This window comes from Hyperolius riggenbachi, chromosome 7, assembly GCF_040937935.1.
Source record: "Hyperolius riggenbachi isolate aHypRig1 chromosome 7, aHypRig1.pri, whole genome shotgun sequence".
NCBI classification, from domain to species: Eukaryota; Metazoa; Chordata; class Amphibia; order Anura; family Hyperoliidae; genus Hyperolius; species Hyperolius riggenbachi.
Window position 1 is genome coordinate 67366879 of NC_090652.1, and position 21183 is coordinate 67388061.

Consider the following 21183-nt stretch of genomic DNA (forward strand, 5'->3'; position numbering starts at 1 on the left):
TACTTCAGTACAAAATTGATCAGAAAAACAATCGGAAATCAGATCGGACCTGTCATAAACTATCAGTTCAACCCCTCAAGCTGAAGGGAAATTGCATGGCGCGTAACAGGCATAACAGCAGGAATGCAACACAGTGGATTAGCAAAGCAGTCAATGGAAAAGTATGCTTTACTGTCACTGTTAACATTCAATTTTTCTTTTTGTAGTAAGGCAGTGTGTTATGATGCCGGTCACCGGCCCTAGTATACCTCCTCCCTCTGCTGAAAAAAATGAACTCTTTATGGCCATCACTGCAGCTATATTTTAGCAGTTTCTCCCATTCCAGTGTGTCATCAAACATTTTTTTTTTAACAAAAGATTTTTATTGTTTTATCTTATTCAACAGTACAAGTACTATAACAACATTGGTGTCATGAAGCAGTTTCAATGTTGGTAGGTTCAAACATAGAAACATTACTTTCAACAATATTGAAATGTAAGTATACAGTATATTACCAAGAATATCAGTATCCTAGCCGTCCATTAACCTCCCTGGCGGTAAGCCCGAGCTGAGCTCGGGCTATGCCGCGCAGGGGGAGATCTCAGCCCCTGGTGCGGCGATTTACAAGCTGTAAATTGCTGTGCGCGCAGCCAGCACTTTGCTAGCCGCGCGCACAGCTTGATCGCCGCCGCTCTGCGGCGATCGGCCGCACGCAGCGGCTGAAGAGGGCCCCCCCGCCAGAGCCCTGCGCTGCCCGGATCAATGAGTTCCGGGCAGCGCTATGGGCTGGATCGGGTGTGCCTGACGTCAGGATGTCGGCTGACGTCCATGACGTCATCCCGATCGTCGCCATGGCGACAGGAGAAGCCAAACAGGGGAACGCGTTATATACGCGTTCCCCTGTTTGCTATAGATGCCGGCGACGATCGGACTAGAGGGCCACATGCGCCCTCTAGTGGTGTTTCATGTAGCTACCACTCTGGTAGCATTACATGAAACAAAAAAAAAATTAAAAAAAAAAAGGATTTTTTTAATTAGGAAAAAAAAAATTAACCGCCAAGGAGGTTAACATGGCCTCTGCGGCTGGACTAGCTTCACACCTATCATGGTAGAATGCATATGACCATCCAGTATTAGGCCATATCTTATTTCTGAATATAGAAGATTAAAGTACACTTTCTTATTGCATCTAACATAGTAGATTTCGACCTATCTCATAATGTCACTACTAAGAAACAAACACCAATGTAAGCAGCAGTCGGGTAAAACTGGCCCAATTGAGCCCCAAACATCTGAATGGCGATGAATAGCTATAACATGTACAAATCAAATATTACACTTTACTGAGCAATGTCTTCCAGCTGTTTGGTAGAATAGTATAGGGTCTATTCAGGGATTGCGTTCCATAATCATATTTTGGGTTACCAGGGCTATAAGGTGATCTAAACTAAGGGTCTCCTGAGTTTTCCACTTTCCAGCCCGAGAGTGATAAATCAGGAGTTAATATTTCGAGGTGTGAGTAAGATCCCAGTCTTGGGGGGATATTTACAAAGTATTCCAAACTAAGAGAGTTGCTTTGATAGAGGGAAAATCTGAGGTCAAGAATTTATGGCCTATAAGAATACTAGACAAAATATATTGCAGGTCTGTTTGTACTAAAGCTTGTTCTTGTGACAGCCATATTTTATGTGGTGGGTTAGACCACCAATATCTTGCCATTTCTAAATTTGTGGCGTGGTAATATACTTCGATATTAGGGAGACCCATCGCTCCTTGTTTTTTGGGGGTGAGTCATGTATTATATGCCACTCTTGTTCTACCACCCTTCCATATACACTGATTTATCGGTTTCTTAAAATCATTAAAATAAGATTTATATAGCGGGATATTCAATGTCCTAAATACATATAAAATCTTTGACAGACGGAACATTTTAAAGGATACAATCCTTCCTGACCAGGATAGTGTAAATTTTGTCAACTCTTGAGATTCTTTTCTAATTTGTGCTAGGAGGGGAACTGTAACGTTTGCGGAATAATCTCCGTGATCAGCGCACAAGGCGTGCGCTAACACGACGGAAATCCTCCACAAGCGTATGAAGGGGGGAACCCAGCTTTGGTGCATGCACCAGTAGAGGGAAATTCTCACCGGCAGGTGGAGCTGTGGAGCGCAGAGGAGCAAGGTCTCCGCGCTGCCACAGAAGCCAGTTGAGAAGTGTCTGAATTGCAACCGGGTAGGGCAAGATAGCCCTTAAAGAGAAAGAGCACAGCTACAGGATGAATGTGTGTTCACCAATCTAGTCGCGACCCTGCGACGGTGACCACACATCAGCAGAAACAAAAGTAGGAACGCGATCGCGAGAAAGGCGATCGCCAAAAGTGACACAAGACAGATCAGAACAGAACATGAGAGGAGCAAAGGCACAGCAAACAACAATGAGAAAATAATGAAAACAAGAAACGCTAACTAAACGCGAACACTGCACTCATTCGCAACAGCGAATGCGTTTACAGCGCGGTCTCTGCACGTTACGCACAACAGAGACAAGCACGCCACCCTAACTAACCACCGACAGACAAACACGGAACAGAGGATGTGAGTGCTTGCTTAACGGTTTCCTCACCGAGCCTACAGCAAGCGTTCGTATCAGACAAAACAGACAAACGGAAAACAGGAATAAGAGAGGAAGGATCCACTGCTCTTTCCGCCAGAGTGAGTGCGATCTGAGTTCAGGAACAAGATTACAGATCCGAAGGATCCACAGCTGCTACCGCTAGGGGCTAGTGCGATCCAAGCAAGACAGGCAGATGAGATAGCCGGTAGCAACCGCTGCTCCAGCTTACACTCCAAGAACATAGATCAGAAGGATCCACAGCCGCTACGGCTAGAGGCTAGTGCGATCCAAGCAAGATAAACAGAAGGAGCTACTGGTAGCAACCGCTGCTCTGGTTAGCACCCCCAGACAGACAGAACGATTTCCTGACGCCCACCGTTGGTGACAGGACAATTGCAGCAGAGAGGCAATACAGATAAAACAGATAAGCCTAACTGCACTAGGGAAGCTGCCTAGTGCAGTCCCAAGAATTACTCTAAGATAACTTTGACAAGAAATAACATGGCTGACACTCTAGGAGTGTTTCAACAAACCATGAAGCAATGACCAGCCAAAGGCCTCTGGGAAAGCATAGGTTTTTATACTGCCAGCCCTCAAAGGAGACAGCTGGGCAATTTGCATGTATGCAAATCCCTCAGCAAAGCAACTCTGAAAGTTGCAAGATGAAGCTAGGTTTCCTTTCCAGAGACCTGCATCCCTCAGACACAAGGAATGGTCAAACAGCTGTCTGCCTGTGCAGCCAGCTGAGCGGATCCTTACAGGAACATAGTTAAATTTAAAGAGGTCGCTGGTATGTTGTGGGAGGGGGATACCCAGGTATTGAACCGAGGTGTTGGACCAAGCTAAAGGATATGAGGTCTTCAGTAATCTTTTCAAGTCTGGTGGTACGTTGAGACCTAGTACATACGATTTTGTTTGGTTTAGCTTATAATAAGAAACTAAAGGAAAGTCCTGAAGTTCCTGTAGCACAGCTGGGAGGGTTTAGTGAGTACTAATGCCACGCCATCAGCAAACAAGCTAATGACATGGGTAGAATGTTGCGTAGCGATTCCATTATTGTTTAGATTTTGTCTAATTATTTGAGCAACTGTTTCCATTAATAGAACGAAAATGATTGGGGAAAGGGGGAACCCCTGTCGGGTTACGTTAGTGATGTCGAAACTATCTGACAGAAAACCAGCGGCATTGACTTTTGCTGATGGTGATGAGTATAGTGCCATAATTGCCATATTTATCGTACCCTGAAGACCAAACTTGAGTAACGTAGCTCTTAGGAAACCCCAATGAACTCTGTTGAATGCCTTCTCCGCATCCAAAGTAAGGAGCAGAGAAGGCATCTGACAGAGCTGTACATGTCTAAGAATATTCACCATTCTTCTCGTTCCATCCGGTGCCTGCCTGCCTCGTGTAAAGCCAACTGGGTCAGGAGCTAGTAGTTCAGGTGTAACCTGCATCATACAATTGGCCAGTAGTTTAGCATACAATTTTGTGTCAGTATTTAACAATGAAATTGGCCTGTAGCTGGCAGGACATAGGGGGTCTTTCCCTGGTGTCATCAAACATTTAACCTTTCACAGATCCTCCATAGGTTTCTTTTTATAAAAAACATATGTACCTTTCACCTTTTATCACATTGTCCTTCCTACAAATACAATCTATTTCTCACTGCTCTTTTATGCCTAGGAAGGGTCTTATTTAGCATACATTTGAAAAAGGCGCCTATTATTAATGGCGCAGGATAGTGGCAGTAGAATATCAGTAAATTTATCAATATTCTACTACTTCATTCAAATAGAAAAATATCAGTAAAATTTACCAATGTTTTACTATTTATTTATATAGCACCAACATATTATGCATAGCTGTGCATATTGGGTTGATTTACAAAAGAGTGTTAACTGTTAGCATGCCCATGCTGAGCAGTTAACACGCAAAGTGCTGTGCGTGCATCTTTACGCACGCAAAGATTCGCGTCTGCGCACTAACTACCGTTTGCACACAATAACACGGACATTTGCGCGTGAACTGGTGCATTATCATGTGCAAACGGTAGTTAGTGTGTGGGCGTGAAACTTGGGACACGAAACTTTGCGTTCGCGAACTGCAAATGTGGGGGGTTAAGGATAAGGCACCATGAGGAGTAGAGAGGGATTAACCTCCCTGGCGGTGCATTTCCGTCTAGAATTAGGAGTCAAAAGCGGTACATTTTTTTTTCAAGAATTTTAGGCCTCCAATTTTTAAAGCCTCTTTCACAGTGGGACGTTGTGGTTTGATGCGACATTAAGTCGCTCCGCAAACTTATAACACAACGCGCCTAAAAAGTCGCACCGCAGCGTTATCAATGCATACAGCATATTGTGAGAAATCGCGGAAAAGCCGCCGCATGCACTGGCGGCAAGGCGGCTGATTCCGCGTCCAGCGCGGCGGTTTGTCCGCAGCAGCAAGCGGCTGGTGTGGCTGGGTCTGTTAGTTCACACAGATTGAGGAATACGCGCGCGCGCGCGGAGAGGCAGAACCTTTATGACAAACGAAGAGGGGTCAGCTGACCAGGTTGGTCAGCTGACTTCAAAGGCAAGTGGCTATTGGTTGATTTCTGATGGGCGGCGCCGGAGAGCGCTGCTCTATATATAGCCACTGTTGGCCAGTCTCAGGTTGTCTGCCATTGCGAACACTTACGTGGAAGCACTCAGACCTAGTCAGATCCCACAGTGTGTTAGAACCGGGAGGACCTGGGAATTCACACTGAGCCAGATTACTTCTGTGTATTTATTGTGTTATACTTCAGACTAGTTCCAGGGTGTCGAGACCACGGACCTCACACCCAAGATTAGGAACGCTGTGTTATCATTCTGTTATACTTCAGACTAGTTCCAGGGTGTCAAGACCACGGACCTCACACCCAAGATTAGGAACGCTGTGTTATAATTCTGTTACACTTCAGACTAGTTCCAGGCTGTCGAGACCACGGACCTCACACCCAAGATTAGGAACGCTGTGTTATCATTCTGTTATACTCCAGACTAGTTCCAGGGTGTCGAGACCACGGACCTCACACCCAAGTCTAGGGATACTTTGTACCATCATATTATATCCCAGACTAGTTCCTGGGTGTAGAGACCACGGACCTCACACCCAAGACTAGGCATTGTTTATATCTGTTATGACCTTTTGCATTCCTGACTATACCTCTGCTTTCTGATTCGGTACCTTCGTATATCTGATTACCTGATGCCAAACCCTGCCTGCCTTGGATACCGAATCAGTCTTCTGTCTTTGTACTTTATCTGTCTGTGTGTTGCCGACCTGGCTTGCCCGACCTCGAGAGCTATCTCTCTCTTTAAGAGATAGTCTCCAGACCTGCTAGTGACATCCACCTTCTGGTGTCACTCACTTGCAGGTCCCTCCTACCTTCACCCTGGGACTCCGCCCACTGGGAGGTCTCAGGCTGCTGGAAGGTCATTGTACTTTCCGAAAGGCAGTATCGCCCGTACTGCCAGAGACCACCTGCCCCTCAGGTGGTCTTACTCAAAGTCATTACTGTTGCAACAAACACTCACACTATAAAGGTGTCCAGAGGTTAGTTATACTTGGATTATCGGTGATTCTGCAGATCATCAATAATCAGGTATAATCTGTATTCTTGGTGATACTGCAGATCGCCAAAAATCAGATTCTCTCTGTGTGCTGACACCGATCGTTACACATATACAGTAAAAAATACAGGCAATGAAAAGTATGTCTCCAAGTCATTACTGAGCATCTGCAAACAGTCTAATGCAGCTGATAACGTGTATAGCGCACAGCATGCAGTACTTTCACTTAACGTGCAGCGTTAGACACCAGCACAGTGTATGCACTGTGAATGGGGCATTGATTTTTCATTCCAGTGCGTTATTCGGCGTTAAATGTTGTTTTAATGTGCGACTTTAAAGGGAACCAGAGACGCCGGAATCCTAAAAAGAAAAAAAGATTTTATACATACCTGGGGCTTCTTCCAGCCCCATAAGCCTGCATCGCTCCCACGCCGCCATCCTCCGCTTCCTGGATCGCCGGTACCGGGTCCCGTCAATGTCCACATGAGCAGGGGCACCCTCCATTCCCTTACACGTGCGGCTGCGCAGTATGCAGCTGTACGCGTACGGGTATGCTGGGAGCCCCTGTGATGCGGACAATTGTCCGCATGCTGCCGCCGACTGGCCGAAACTACGGGTCCCGGTACCGCCGGATACAGGAAGCGGAGGAGGGTGGCGTGGGAGCGATCCGTGCGTATGGGGCTGGAGGAAGCCCCAGGTATGTATAAAATCTTCTTTCTGGGGCTTCTGGTTCCCTTTAACGTCGCACTGTGAAAGATGCCTAAGTCTTAACACACCAAAATATATCAGAATAAAGGCCTGGTAGACATTCTGCATATAAATAAAAGACTGGAACACAAAATTGTTGAAATAATTACATTTATTTGTGCAGTTATCACGCTTTAGTGAATCGACCCCTTTATGTGCTATGGACAGAACTTGGAAGATTGAAAAATTAGTCTATAACTACATCTACGCAATATACATTAAAACACAGACCTGAATTTATGTTTGTTTGTCTTTAGTGAGAAATCAAGAGGTGAAAATCGTGAACAGGAATTTTGACTGGTGATTCTGATATGTTAAAAATACTGGTGCTGTAAAGTCCAATGGAGCCCAACATAGAACAAAAAAACAAATCCTCAAAGCAACCAAGCTGATTAATTCTAACTAGCCGACCCACGGCATAGCATATGCTGCATAAGGGGGTAGCGGGCAGGAAGGGGGTATTGGGCACAGCGGCGGGGAGAGGGGCCAGACCCCCCTCCCTCTCCAGCTTCTCCAGCTTAAGTTTGCGGCGGGGAGGGGTGGTCGGACCCCCTCCCTCACCTGGGTTCCTTCATGTGCGCTCCCCCTCCAGCTTAATTTCGCGGCGGGGAGGGGAGTGAGGCATCCCTCACCTGGGTCCCCCATCTGTGCTACCCCTCTAGCTTAAAGTGAACCTCCGGACTAAAAATCGACTCAGCAGCACTGAAAAGGCTTGGTGTTTCTTTAACAGTTTCACAGCATCAGAACTTTGTTTCTCTTATACAAGCCTCATTTTTAGCTGCACAGAAGAGAACTGCCCGGGCTTTTTTCCCCAGATGCTGTGCAAAGCATGATGGGATTTCTGATGTTGTTGTTCTCGTTCTGCTGTTTTGGTGCAATTTTTTTTTTTTTACATTTTGAATTTGACATTTGAAGCCTAGGGTGCGCAGCTGGGAGGGGTGATCAGTACACAGGACAGTTGGAACTGTATCTCCTGCTCCTTGTCACCTCCTTTCAACCAAAAAGATGGCTGCCCCCATGACAAAGATGGCAGCCCCCATGAATCACAAACATTTGCCTGTTCTTTTAAAACAGGGTGGGTAAGAGATTATATTACCTATCTATTCTAATTAACATAACTAATGTAAATTGATGACAGTATGTTTGTTTAGGCTGAAGTTCCCCTTTAAGTTCAGCAGCAGACGCCGCTATTAGTAAGAGGCAGTGGGCGGAGATGACTCACCTCTTCCGCGTTCCAGCGTGTGTTCCACTGTCATCCCTTCCTGCAATGCCACCCACTGTATTGTAAGTGGTCAGCATTGCAGGAAGTGACAATGGAACGCATGCTGGAACGCGGAAGAGGTGAGTCATCCCTGCCCGCGGCCTCTTACTAATAGCGGTGGCTGCTGCTGCTGAACTTAAGCTACAGACTAACCAGCAAGCTCATGGTGAACCAGAACTCATTGGCGTGTGTGAGAGGCTACAATGGTCCTAAAAGACCCCTTACTAAAATGCTATGGAAAACAAAAGTTTGCTTTCTTAGAACAGAAAGAATTTGCGATAATTCAGGTTGGAGTGAGCTTGAAATGTCTCCCACAATGCATCACTGCTGAATATATGAAAATTGACCACTGTTGCCCTTAGAAGCTAAACACACCCCAGAACCGCTGGAATGCAGTGTTTAGCTTCTAAGGGCAACAATGGTTAAGTTGCATATATTCAGTGATGCACTGGGAGACATCTCAAGCTCACTCCAACCTGAATTATCACACATTCTTTCTGTTCCAAGAAAGCAAACTTTTGTTTTCCATAGAACTTAAGTTAGAGGAGGAGCGCAGGTGAGGGACCCAGGTGAGGGAGGGAGGGGGGGGGGGGCGACACCTCTCCCCGCCACTGTACCCAATAACCCCTTTCTGCCTGCTACCCCCTCCAGCTCAGCGGCAAGTGTAGGATCGCCCCTGGGGGCAGGGCACTATGTCTTCTTGCTTGGCCCGACCCTGGGGGCAGTTTGATACTTCTTCTTCTTGCTTGAGGGTTGAGGCACTTAACCTATTATATAGATAGATTCTAAGTATGGTCTTTGTAGCTGTGCTTTTCAAATGACAAAGGATCATTGGGTAGCTGCTCTTACCTTTAATTGTGCACTTAGGGCTCTTTCACACTAGTATATTAGTTTGAAATGCATATAAATGCATTTAAAAAACACATGCATTTATCAGTGTGTTTTTGTGCATTTCATTGTGTATTTCTATGCATTTTACTGCATTGGGAAACCATTATGAAGTGACATAGGCATCAATTCACCAAAGGCTTTTCGATAAGAAAAAAATAGCCAGGAAAATACTGCGTTCGGTATTTTAGACTTTTGTGTGCTAATTCACCAAGATTTTCACAGGTGCGGTAGAAGTTTGGCAATTTACCGAAGCCCAGTTGTCGGTAACAGCAGTCTGTGTTGTTCATGCTCTTCTCCGTGCAGAGAGACAGCATTACAATAGTAAGAGGCATCGTGACATCTCTTTAGAAGTATGTTTTGTTATACTGCCTCTGCTCGCTCTGAATCTAGTCTCCATTAGTCTTTCTTCACATTTTATTTAACCACTTTAACGACCGCCTAACGCCAATAGGCGTCTGCGGGTCGTTAGTGGTATAGCATTTCCATGCCAGTTCATGGAGGCTGTCTCCGTGAACAGCCGGAGAGCCACCGATAGAGGGTCGCCGGCGAAATGTAAACACGCGGGGAAGAGATCCCTGCTGTTTACATCATACGGCGCTGCTGCGGCAGATCGTCGATCCCCGGCCTCTGATTGGCCGGGGATCGCCGGCATATGATAGGCTGAAGCCTATCCTTCAATGCGCAGGACGGATATCCGTCCTGCGCAGCCCATGGAGGGAGAGGGAGGGACGGGAAGGCAGGGAGCACTGAAAACGCTGCGGAGGGGGGATTTGAAGAGCCCCCCTCGCAGATCACAAACAGCCGGCGGCGATCAGACCCCCCCCCAGCAGGACATCCCCCTAGTGGGGAAAAAAGGGGGGAAGTCTGATCGCCAAGGCTCAATCCTGATCGGTGCTGCGGGCTGGAGAGCCCACGCAGCACCGATCACTGCCGAAAGCCCTGGTCCTTAAGTGGTTTGCCACAGCTCTCCAAGAGACTTTGCACATGCCATGATTAGGTATTTCCCCACTAGCTCTTTATTTCACCCACTAGCTCCTCTGCATTTTTAAACAGGAACTTAACAGGTTAAACTGCCGAGGGGAGGCAGGGGAAGCCTATTTTGTTCTGTAATCTCTCTGCTCGCTGCATGGGGGGGATAGAAAACTTTTGGGTTCCATCTCTGCTTCTTGAGTTCTGTGAGTCCTGCACTGATACCGACAGAGGAAAACTAACGGTAATGGAACTGTGTTTTGCCGCATGCTGTTAACCATGATGAATTGACATTTACTGACATTTGTTGAGGTGTTTACTGCACAATTTACCTCACTGCTTGGTAATTTCAGCTTTTCATGCAGTCTTGGTAAATTGAAACTTTCCTAAAATCAGTTGTTTTCAGCATTAGTGAATGTGGTAATGCTTGGTGAATTGATGCCATAGAGGGAAACAAAACCAGCTGATTCATGGGTTAATCTGAATGACGCATGCGCTGAAACGCACGTAGCATGCATTACTATGCACTGCGCTGCAGTGCGATTTAATCACAACCAACACATTGAAATGCACTGCTCAGCAGCACACTACTTTGATTGGCAAGCAGCCTATTGGGCGGGGCCGATCAAAGTGCAGGGATTCACATTCTAAACAGCTTAAGGATGCAACAGGGCTCAGGGTGAGAGTAAAGGAGCGGCCACAAAAATAAGATATGCAAATATATGCAAATGTAAGTTAGAAGCACATGCTATACAGCCCGTAGCGTGCACTGAGGATTTTAACTTGTGCTGCTCAAACTAAGCTGCGCTGCTTTAGCAGCATAGCTTAGTGAATCAAGCCCATAGTGTGAATGAGCCCTAATCTACACGGGCTTCAGGGCCTGTTTCCACTATCGCGAATCCGCATGCGTTGTCTGCATGCGGATTCGCACAGCCAATACAAGTGGATGGCCCTGTTTCCACTTGTCAGTAATCCTGAGCGTTTTTCTGTGCGGGAGAAATCTGCATGGAAGAGTCCTCAGAATTTGCACACCGCTATGCGAATCGCCGCTAATGTATTTAATAGGGAAATCGCAAGCGGTTTTGGCATGCATATTTTACCGCGATTTTGCATAGAAACTAATGTTAAATCACACGGGCAGTGACATAGTTAAAATCACATTAAGGCTACTTTCACACCAAGTCGTTGCGCTTTAGGGGACGTTATGGTCGCATAACGTGCCCCTAACGCAACGCCTGGTGCTCTTCGATGTGGACGTCAGAGTGAGCCGCATTGTGCAGCTCACTCTGGCGTCCATTATGCCGTGATGCGTACTCGTGGATGCATGCGGCATCACGTGGTCCCGCCAGCCAATCGCCGCACAGAGCGGCCACTCCAGGAGGTAAACACTGCACACGTGACAAAGTGCAGTGAATATTAATTAGCCATGTGCCTGGCCGCTCTCCCCTCCTCCCCAACATTACTGAGCATGTGCAAGCAGTCTAACGCGGCTTAGCCGTGTCTAAAGTACTAAATGCAGTACGTTGTCTTGACGTCTTGTGTTACAATGTAACGCAACGTGGGCACTGTGAACAGCCCATTGATTTTTCATTACTGTGCGGTGGGCTGCGTTACAGGCTGCTCTAACGTGCGTCTGTAACGTCCCACTGTGAAACCAGCCTCATATGAAATTGCATGCGAAATCACTGTAAAATACGCATGCGGAATCGCACCAGCATGCGAATTTCATCAGCGGGGAATTAGCGGCGGTTCCGCACCGCACAAGTGGAAACAGGCCGTCAAGTGAACTACTGCAGAGAAAATACAATCCCTTCAGTTCATCTATGCACACTGTAGGGATAAATAGAAAGCCTGATTGCAGTTTATTTATATGTAAGCGTGTAAAACATGTATGCTCGGCTAGTTTCACACTGGGGCCTTATGTTGCACATCCTGTAAAAATATTTTCACCCAATACAGAAAAATAAAGAAAATCATCCTATTACATAGTCATCTGATGTATTGGGGTGTCATTTCAATGATCAATACTGTCTCTGCTGGTGGGAAGGGACTGGAGTGGGTGGTGATAGAAGGGAAGGAAAAGAGAAGGAATAGTATCCTCTAACATAGTCATCTGATGTATGGGGGTGACAGTCAAGTGACTGGTACAATCTCTGCTGGTGGGAAGGAAGTGGGCAGTGATAGAAGGGAGAGTAAAAGAAAAATGGTATCATCTTACAATTCTCTTACAATCATCTGAAGTGTTGGGATGTCAGTCAAGTGGCTGACTGGCACAATCTCTGCTGGTGGGAAGGGACTGGGAGTGGGCAGTAATAGAAGAGAGAGGAAAGGGAAAAAAAGAAGGGGAGGGGTTATTATAACGTAAATACAAATATAAATGTGATTTGGATGTGCTAAAATGTGTTGAACTATTCTTTTTATAGGAAGAAATTCTGTTCTGGGAAGGGGTCATAAAGACTTACCTAGAGCCCATCCATGTGGACAAAGAGAAGCAAGCTGAGATTCAGAAAGACCTAAAGTCACTGAGGAACAAAGTATGTATTAGAGCTGCTTAGCATGTGCTGACCCACCTGTATAGATGTGCAACTTGGCTGGGACTGGGAGTATAAAATGTAGGAAGCAGGAGATTTGGGCGCATGAGACAAGTGGACAAAAAGGGCGCCCCATTCACTCCTATTATAAATATCGTTTATCGGGCGCCGAACAGGGAAAAAAAGGCGCCGGAGATTATTAACGTTTTAACAAACGGCGCCCGGAGAATTTTAAGGATTTATAACTATGTTTGTGATGATTTAACTTTACAAAATGAGCCCGTGACGAATAACGTTTATAAAGATACTAAATCACTATTTCTAAAACATTTCTAAAACATTATTATCCACCCAAAAAAATTAATTACATTTTTGTATTTACATTTTTTATTTATGAATGTCTGTAAAACATTATTATCCATAGTGGGTCTTAGGTTTAGGCACCAACAGGGGGGTCTTAGGTTTAGGCACCAACAGGGGGGTCTTAGGTTTAGGCACCAACTGGGGGGTCTTAGGTTTAGGCACCAACAGGGGGGTCTTAGGTTTAGGCACCAACTGGGGGGTCTTAGGTTTAGGCACCAACAGGGGGGTCTTAGGTTTAGGCACCTACAGGGGGGTCTTAGGTTTAGGCACCAACTGGGGGGTCTTAGGTTTAGGCACCAACAGGGGGGTCTTAGGTTTAGGCACCAACTGGGGGGTCTTAGGGTTAGGCACCAACAGGGGGGTCTTAGGTTTAGGCACCAACAGGGGGTCTAGGGGTTAGGGATAGGTACAGGGAGGGTTTTCAATAAACGTAAATATAAGTTTCCGTTTAGAAATAGGGAAAATTAACGTTTTAAGAATTGCCGATCTGATACACATTATTTAGTGATTTATAAATTCTTAAAACACTATTTGTAAACGAAATTCTACACAATACTTCAATAAACGATAATACTGTTTATCATTTACACCATGCGCCCTTTTTTCCCGACGCCCTTTTTGCATGTACACTAAAATGTATCCCTGGTTGGGGGACAGTGCCCTATAGACACTGATAAACCTTGTCCTTAACCTTTATTAGGTACAATAAAATGTGGAAAGGGAGTACGCACACATATAGTAATCGTCTCTAATAGTACATGAGATTAGTGATGATTGTAGTCTTCTAACTGCAATTTGGACATTCAATTCCATTGGTAATTTCCATGTAATTTTGTGCTGACTTTAGCTGGTAATAGCAAAGCCCCCATACATGCTAGCATCACCTAAATTACTACACATGTTAAGGGTAGGAATAGTAGCAATAAGATAAAAAAAATAAAAACTTGTAGTTTTTGAGAAAATTGATCTTAAAGCGGACCTGAACTCAGAACTTTCTCTCTGTTCTAAAAGATATACAACTGCACAATAGCCTTTATGCTGGGAATAGCCTTGCTCATCACGAGCTAATCATGAGTAACCGCGGTGGTTACTCGTGATTCAAATGAGCTGTAATTGGTGCAGGGGTGCGGCTGGATGCCTGTTGATCGAACACCTAAATGTTTGAGTTCGAGCCGGTTCGTCACTGTGTCGTACAAGAATTGTTCAGACTCTGTATTTGGTTGTTGTGTGCATGTTGTAGCTGCTGGTTGTGTCACCTTTGTGCCCACTGTGTAACGTTCGGTGAAGCACAGAGAGGATCTGATTACCGGTGATCTGCAGTATCACAGGGAATGCAGATATATACCAGATTATAAGTGATCTGCAGTATCACCGATAATCCAATATACTAGCTAACCTCTGTTCACCTAAGTAGAGTGTAGTGTTTGGTGTAACAGTAACACTTTGAGGACAAGGCCTCAGCGCAGTCAGGAGTACTGCACGGATTCCTTCCGCAGACCTGAGCTCTCCAAGACGGGAGGAGTCAGGCTGACAGTAGGAAGGGTAGTCTGAAAGTAACCCTCAAGAGGAAGGGTCACTAACAGTGCGAGGAACCGCCTCTAACAGCAAGGTCGGTTCTCGAGGTCGGACAAGCCAGGTCGTACACACACAGACAGATAAAGTACAAGATCAGGAGGCAAAAGCGGAGTCAAAGTACAGGCGGGGTTCGGCAACGGGGTATCAGATAGATCGAGGTACAAAATCAGGAGGCAGAAACAGAGTCTAGAAACGAGCCGGGGTTCGGCGACAGAGTATCAGAAATATCGAAGTACAAGATCAGAGCTCAGGAGATTGGTCAGGCAGGCAATAAGTCATAACAGATAATCACAATCAAACTAGTACTTTAGCTATCAACAGAATCTAGCTAAGTGTAGGATTACAGCTCCAGCTGGTCCCGGCACACTTGCGGATCTGACTACGGATCTGGGTGCTCCCACATAAGTGAACGCAACGCCAGACAAGGAGCAAGTGAACAGTCAGCAGTATATATACACGGAGGCCTCTCCAGCACCTCCCTAAACGCTGGGCCAATCAGGAGGGGAGCCAGGGTCAGCTGACCAACCTGGTCAGCTGACTCATCCCCGGCTGGCATATGTTCTGCCTCAATGCGCGCGCGCGCGTCATTCTAGATCCAGAGGGACTACGAGTCCCAGCCACAGCAGCCCCGCTCTGCGGAGCAGCGGGGGTATGTGCACTAACCGTCGCGTCCAACGCGGCGGTTTCTGCGCTCTCATTGGGCCCCTGCACGGAGACAGCCGCCTCGTGCTGAGAGGAGGCGGCTGCCTCTCCGTGCACAGCAACACTGCGCGCGGAAAGAGCCGCCTGCCGCTGGCCCCTGGCGGCGGCTCTTCCGCGCTTATTTACAGTACCCCCCCCCCTGAGGACTGGACTCCGGACAGCTCCTTCTGGGCTTTTCTGGATGTAAAGCATGAAACTCCCTCACCAACTCATCCGCATGCATACGGTTCCCCGGTACCCATTGTCTCTCCTCAATACCATACCCTTTCCAATGTACGAGATATTGTACCGAGTTTTGTACCATGCGTGAATCTAAATTTTTTTCTACCTCGTACTCAGGTTGGTCATCTACCACCACAGGAGGAGGAGGAGTGGGACCCACATGGACTGCTGGCTTAAGCAGGGATACGTGGAAGGAACTTACCCCACGCATGCTAGTGGGAAGATCAACGGAATACGTAACGTTGTTGATCCTCTTGGCCACTGAAAATGGACCCACAAACCTGGGGCCCTGTTTGGCAGAAGGCTGCTTCAGGGTCAAGTGACGTGTGGACACCCAGACTAAATCCCCTGGCTGAAACTTCCATTCCAGGGACCGTCTCTTATCTGCTTGACCCTTCTGACTCTGAAACGCCTTCTGCAAATTCCCCTTAACAATTCCCCAATTGTTCCTGAGTGACCTCTGCCAGTCCTCTAGTGCTGGAAATGGAGACGAGACAACTGGAAAAGGGGAGAATTTGGGTGACCTCCCTGTCACAATCTGGATTGGAGAAAACCCAGATGAGGAATTCTTCAAATTATTTTGGGCGAATTCCACGAAGGGCAGAAATTTCACCCAGTCACTCTGTGCCTCCGCAACGTAACATCTTAGGAATTGCTCCAAAGACTGGTTAATACGTTCTGTCTGCCCATTAGTCTGTGGGTGGTAGCCTGACGAGAAAGACAATTTCATGCCCATTTGGTGGCAAAATGCCCTCCAGAATCCAGACACAAATTGGACTCCCCTATCAGATACAATGTCTTCCGGAACGCCATGCAGCCGGAAGACGTGAATGATAAACAATTCGGCCAGTTCTTGAGCCGAGGGGAGTCCTTTAAGGGGCACAAAATGGGCCATTTTGCTAAACCGGTCGACTACCACCCAAATAACTGACATGCCCTCAGACCTGGGCAATTCCCCCACAAAATCCATGGACAAGTGGGTCCATGGCTCACTCGGGGTGGGCAAAGGCTGCAACCTTCCTACAGGTGCCAGTCGGGAGGGTTTACTCTTGGCACATACCACACACTCCCTGACATACTCCTTGCAATCAGTTGCCAATGACGGCCACCAAGCACACCTGGCAATCAGATCCTGCGTTCTGGCAGCTCCAGGGTGACCAGCATTCCTATGGGCGTGAAAGAGTTGCAGGACTTGTAAACGATATGGCAGAGGAATAAACATTACCCCTTCGGGTTTCCCCTCAGGAACATCCTGCTGGAAGGGACCCAAAATCTCTGTCCAATCCTCCAAAGTCTCTGTGGCGGCTAACACTAATTTATGCGGGATGATGGACTGGGCAGAGCAGGGGGCTGTGCTGTCTCTGGTTCAAAACACCTGGAGAGGGCATCTGCCTTGACGTTTTTGCTGCCTGGAGTGTACGTGATTATAAACCTGAACCTCGTAAAAAATAAGGACCACCGGGCCTGACGGGGACTTAGCCTCTTATCAGCCTCGATGTATTCCAAGTTCTTGTGGTCGGTGTAAACTGTGATCGTGTGTTCTGCCCCCTCTAACCAGTGGCGCCACTCCTCAAATGCCAATTTAATAGCCAGAAGTTCCCGGTTGCCTATATCATAATTTTTTTCTGCAGGTGAAAACCTGCGGAAAAAGTAAGCACACGGGTGTAATCTGCCCTGCAACCCGGACCGTTGAGACTGCACCGCCCCTACCCCAACTTCCGAGGCATCAACCTCCACGATAAAGGGGAAGGACGTGTCCACATGTCTCAAAATTGGTGCTGAGCAAAATAATTTCTTCAAATGAGCAAATGCCACCATGGCTTCAGGAGACCAGTGATTGGTATCCGCCCCTTTTTTCGTAAGACTGGTAAGGGGGGCAACTAACGTGGAATACCCCTTAATGAACCTCCTGTAATAGTTCGCGAACCCTAAAAATCTCTGTAGGGCCTTCAACCCCACTGGCTGCGGCCACTCCAGCACGGCTGTGACCTTGGCAGGATCCATGGAGAGGCCCGAGGTGGAAATTACGTAACCTAGGAACGTGACTGTGGTCACTTCAAAAATACACTTTTCCACCTTAGCGTAGAGCATATTTTGTCTTAGTTTGTTCAGGACAAATTTCACGTGAACTCTGTGCTCGGAGAGGCTATTGGAGTAGATTAGTATATCATCGAGGTATACCAGTACGAACCTACCCAATACTTCCCGGAATACCTCATTGATTAGTTCCTGGAAGACGGCTGGTGCATTACACAACCCGAAGGGCATCACTAAATACTCGTAATGCCCGTCGGGTGTGTTAAAAGCCGTCTTCCATTCCTCGCCCCTTCTAATGTGGATTAGGTTGTACGCCCCCCTCAGATCCAACTTAGAAAAGATCTTTGCAGTTGTGACCTGCGTGAATAAATCGTCTATCAATGGTAACGGATAGCGATTTTTTACCGTGATTTTATTAAGACCCCGGTAATCGATACAAGGTCGAAGACCCCCGTCTTTCTTCTTAACGAAGAAGAAACCAGCCCCAGCAGGTGACCGGGAGGGCCGAATGCACCCCTTGGCCAAGTTGTCACGAATGTATTCCTGCATAGCTATCTTCTCGGGACCAGACAAGTTATACAGGTGACCCCTAGGGGGCATACAACCAGCACGGAGATCAATGGGGCAATCGAACGGGTGATGAGGAGGTAATTGATCAGCAGCCTTGGGGCAAAACACATCAGAATACTCGGAATAGACCTCGGGGACACCCTCCACGTAAATCTTGGTCTGACCCAATGTCACCTTCCCTAAACACTGACAATGATCGGACCATCTGGTTACCTGACCCGTAGCCCAATCTATTTGTGGAGAGTGGAGTTGTAACCATGGCATGCCTAGGATGATAGTGGAGGTCGACATGTGTAACACAAAAAACTGTAGTTGTTCCCCATGCAGTACCCCTATCGTGACTTTCACCTGCGGGGTCTGTGACAGGGGACAATTCCGTTGCAGAGGGGAATCGTCTACTGCCGTGACCTGAATGGGGGGACTTACTGGAGTGAGAGGAATACCCAACTCCTGAGCAAATTCAACGTTCATAAAATTAGCCGCTGAGCCAGAGTCAATAAAAGCCTCAGTGGTTACAGACTTAGTATCCCATGTAATCGTACAGGGGAGAAGTAACTTCTTCTCTTTTTGGGGTGAGAATGATGTGCCTAGGGTGTCACCCCCCACTACTCCTAGGCAGACCCGCTTCCCGGCTTGTTAGGACAGTCTCGCACTCTATGCCCTGTTTCTGCACAATACAGGCACAATTGTTCTGATATTCTCCGCCTTCGCTCCACCTGGGTCAGTTTTGATCGCCCAATTTGCATTGGCTCGGGTGAGGGCAAGGCCGGAGGAGGTGATACAGGCGTAGATGCCGTTACTAAAGACGCAGCAGAAGGTGCCGCATACGAAGTCACCCTGGCACGGTGACTGCCCCTAGTCTGCCTCTGATGTCGTAGTCGACGATCGACTCGGATGGCCGATGTTATGGCCTCATCGACTGTCTTGGGCTCAGGTAAGGTTAACATCAAGTCAAAGACCTCTTCCGACAACCCAGACAGGAAATAATCCATCAGAGCAAAATTGTCAAACCTGGCGGTAACAGACCACCTACGAAATTCTGCCGCGTAATCCTCGACCGACCCTCTGCCTTGCCGCAAAAGTTTAAGCTTCCGCTCAGAGGTTGCCGCAAGGGCAGGGTCGTTGTATATCATGGCCATAGCCTTAAAAAATTCCTCTACCGAGGTCAGAGCTGTGTCTGTGGGAGGCAGATTATATGCCCAGGACTGGGAATCACCAGTTAATAATGTTTTAATGAAAATGACCCGTTGGGTCTCAGTCCCCGAGGATCGGGGTCTTAACTCGAAGTATGATAACACTCTACTCTTGAAATTCCGGAAGTCAGACTTGTGGCCGGAAAATTTGTCTGGTACAGGCATACGTATGTCATCACTAGGAGGGGATTGCACTGAATCAACTGACGTCTGGAGGGTTCGCACAGAGCCTGCAAGGGAATCAATTAAAGCTTTGTGCTGGCCCAGTGCTTGATGAATGATATCCACCGAAGTGGCAAGCACAGTTAGAGGGTCAGTGCGTGCGTCCATCTGTATTATTGGTCTGGCGTTCTGTAACGTTCGGTGAAGCACAGAGAGGATCTGATTACCGGTGATCTGCAGTATCACAGGGAATGCAGATATATACCAGATTATAAGTGATCTGCAGTATCACCGATAATCCAATATACTAGCTAACCTCTGTTCACCTAAGTAGAGTGTAGTGTTTGGTGTAACAGTAACACTTTGAGGACAAGGCCTCAGCGCAGTCAGGAGTACTGCACGGATTCCTTCCGCAGACCTGAGCTCTCCAAGACGGGAGGAGTCAGGCTGACAGTAGGAAGAGTAGTCTGAAAGTAACCGTCAAGAGGAAGGGTCACTAACAGTGCGAGGAACCGCCGGACAAGCCAGGTCGTACACACACAGACAGATAAAGTACAAGATCAGGAGGCAAAAGCGGAGTCAAAGTACAGGCGGGGTTCGGCAACGGGGTATCAGATAGATCGAGGTACAAAATCAGGAGGCAGAAACAGAGTCTAGAAACGAGCCGGGGTTCGGCGACAGAGTATCAGAAATATCGAAGTACAAGATCAGAGCTCAGGAGATTGGTCAGGCAGGCAATAAGTCATAACAGATAATCACAATCAAACTAGTATTTTAGCTATCAACAGAATCTAGCTAAGTGTAGGATTACAGCTCCAGCTGGTCCCGGCACACTTGCGGATCTGACTACGGATCTGGGTGCTCCCACATAAGTGAACGCAACGCCAGACAAGGAGCAAGTGAACAGTCAGCAGTATATATACACGGAGGCCTCTCCAGCACCTCCCTAAACGCTGGGCCAATCAGGAGGGGAGCCAGGGTCAGCTGACCAACCTGGTCAGCTGACTCATCCCCGGCTGGCATATGTTCTGCCTCAATGCGCGCGCGCGCGTCATTCTAGATCCAGAGGGACTACGAGTCCCAGCCACAGCAGCCCCGCTCTGCGGAGCAGCGGGGGCATGTGCACTAACCGCCGCGTCCAACGCGGCGGTTTCTGCGCTCTCATTGGGCCCCTGCATGGAGACAGCCGCCTCGTGCTGAGAGGAGGCGGCTGCCTCTCCGTACACAGCAACACTGCGCGCGGAAAGAGCTCCTGGCGGCGGCTCTTCAGCGTTTATTTACACACTGGCTCCATATAACTGGCAGAGGACCTCGTGCCTGACAAGGATGGGCTGGTGCTTAACCCGGTGCTGGACGCTTGAGAGGTCAAGCAATTCATTAAATCTTCCCGTTCTTGTGGATTAGTGAGGTTTGTTTTTTGACTGGGGCAGATGGGCGGCATTGAGGGGGTTTTCTTAGGTACGCCACCACGTGAACCGTCACACCTCTTCCCCTGCCCCTCCCTCTTTCACTGGATTTCTTCATAGTAGTCGTTACTTAGTCGTTACTTGTCACAAAGATGAAATATTTTTTTTATTAAGCAATATGCAGCAAAAATCACTGAAAATATGTGTGGATTGGTGGTACGTAAGTGATCCCACTTGGCGGCACTGAAAGTGTTTTTTAATAAACAATATGCAGCAAAAGTCACAGACTATATGTGTGGATTGGTGGTACGCAAGTGATCCCACTTGGCGGCACTGAAAGTGTTTTTTTTAATAAACAATACGCAAC

At 47.3% G+C, this 21183-nt stretch overlaps 1 protein-coding gene across 1 annotated transcript in view; it reads left to right on the plus strand.

Annotated features, from left to right (window-relative positions):
• LOC137526042 (chitin synthase chs-2-like) overlaps window positions 1-21183 on the plus strand; it is a 119318-nt gene that overhangs the window by 87426 nt on the left and 10709 nt on the right. Inside the window, exon 11 of the mRNA XM_068247254.1 lies at window positions 12479-12589. Within this exon, the coding sequence (XP_068103355.1) occupies window positions 12479-12589 (111 nt within the window). The remainder of the gene's footprint in view (window positions 1-12478; window positions 12590-21183) is intronic.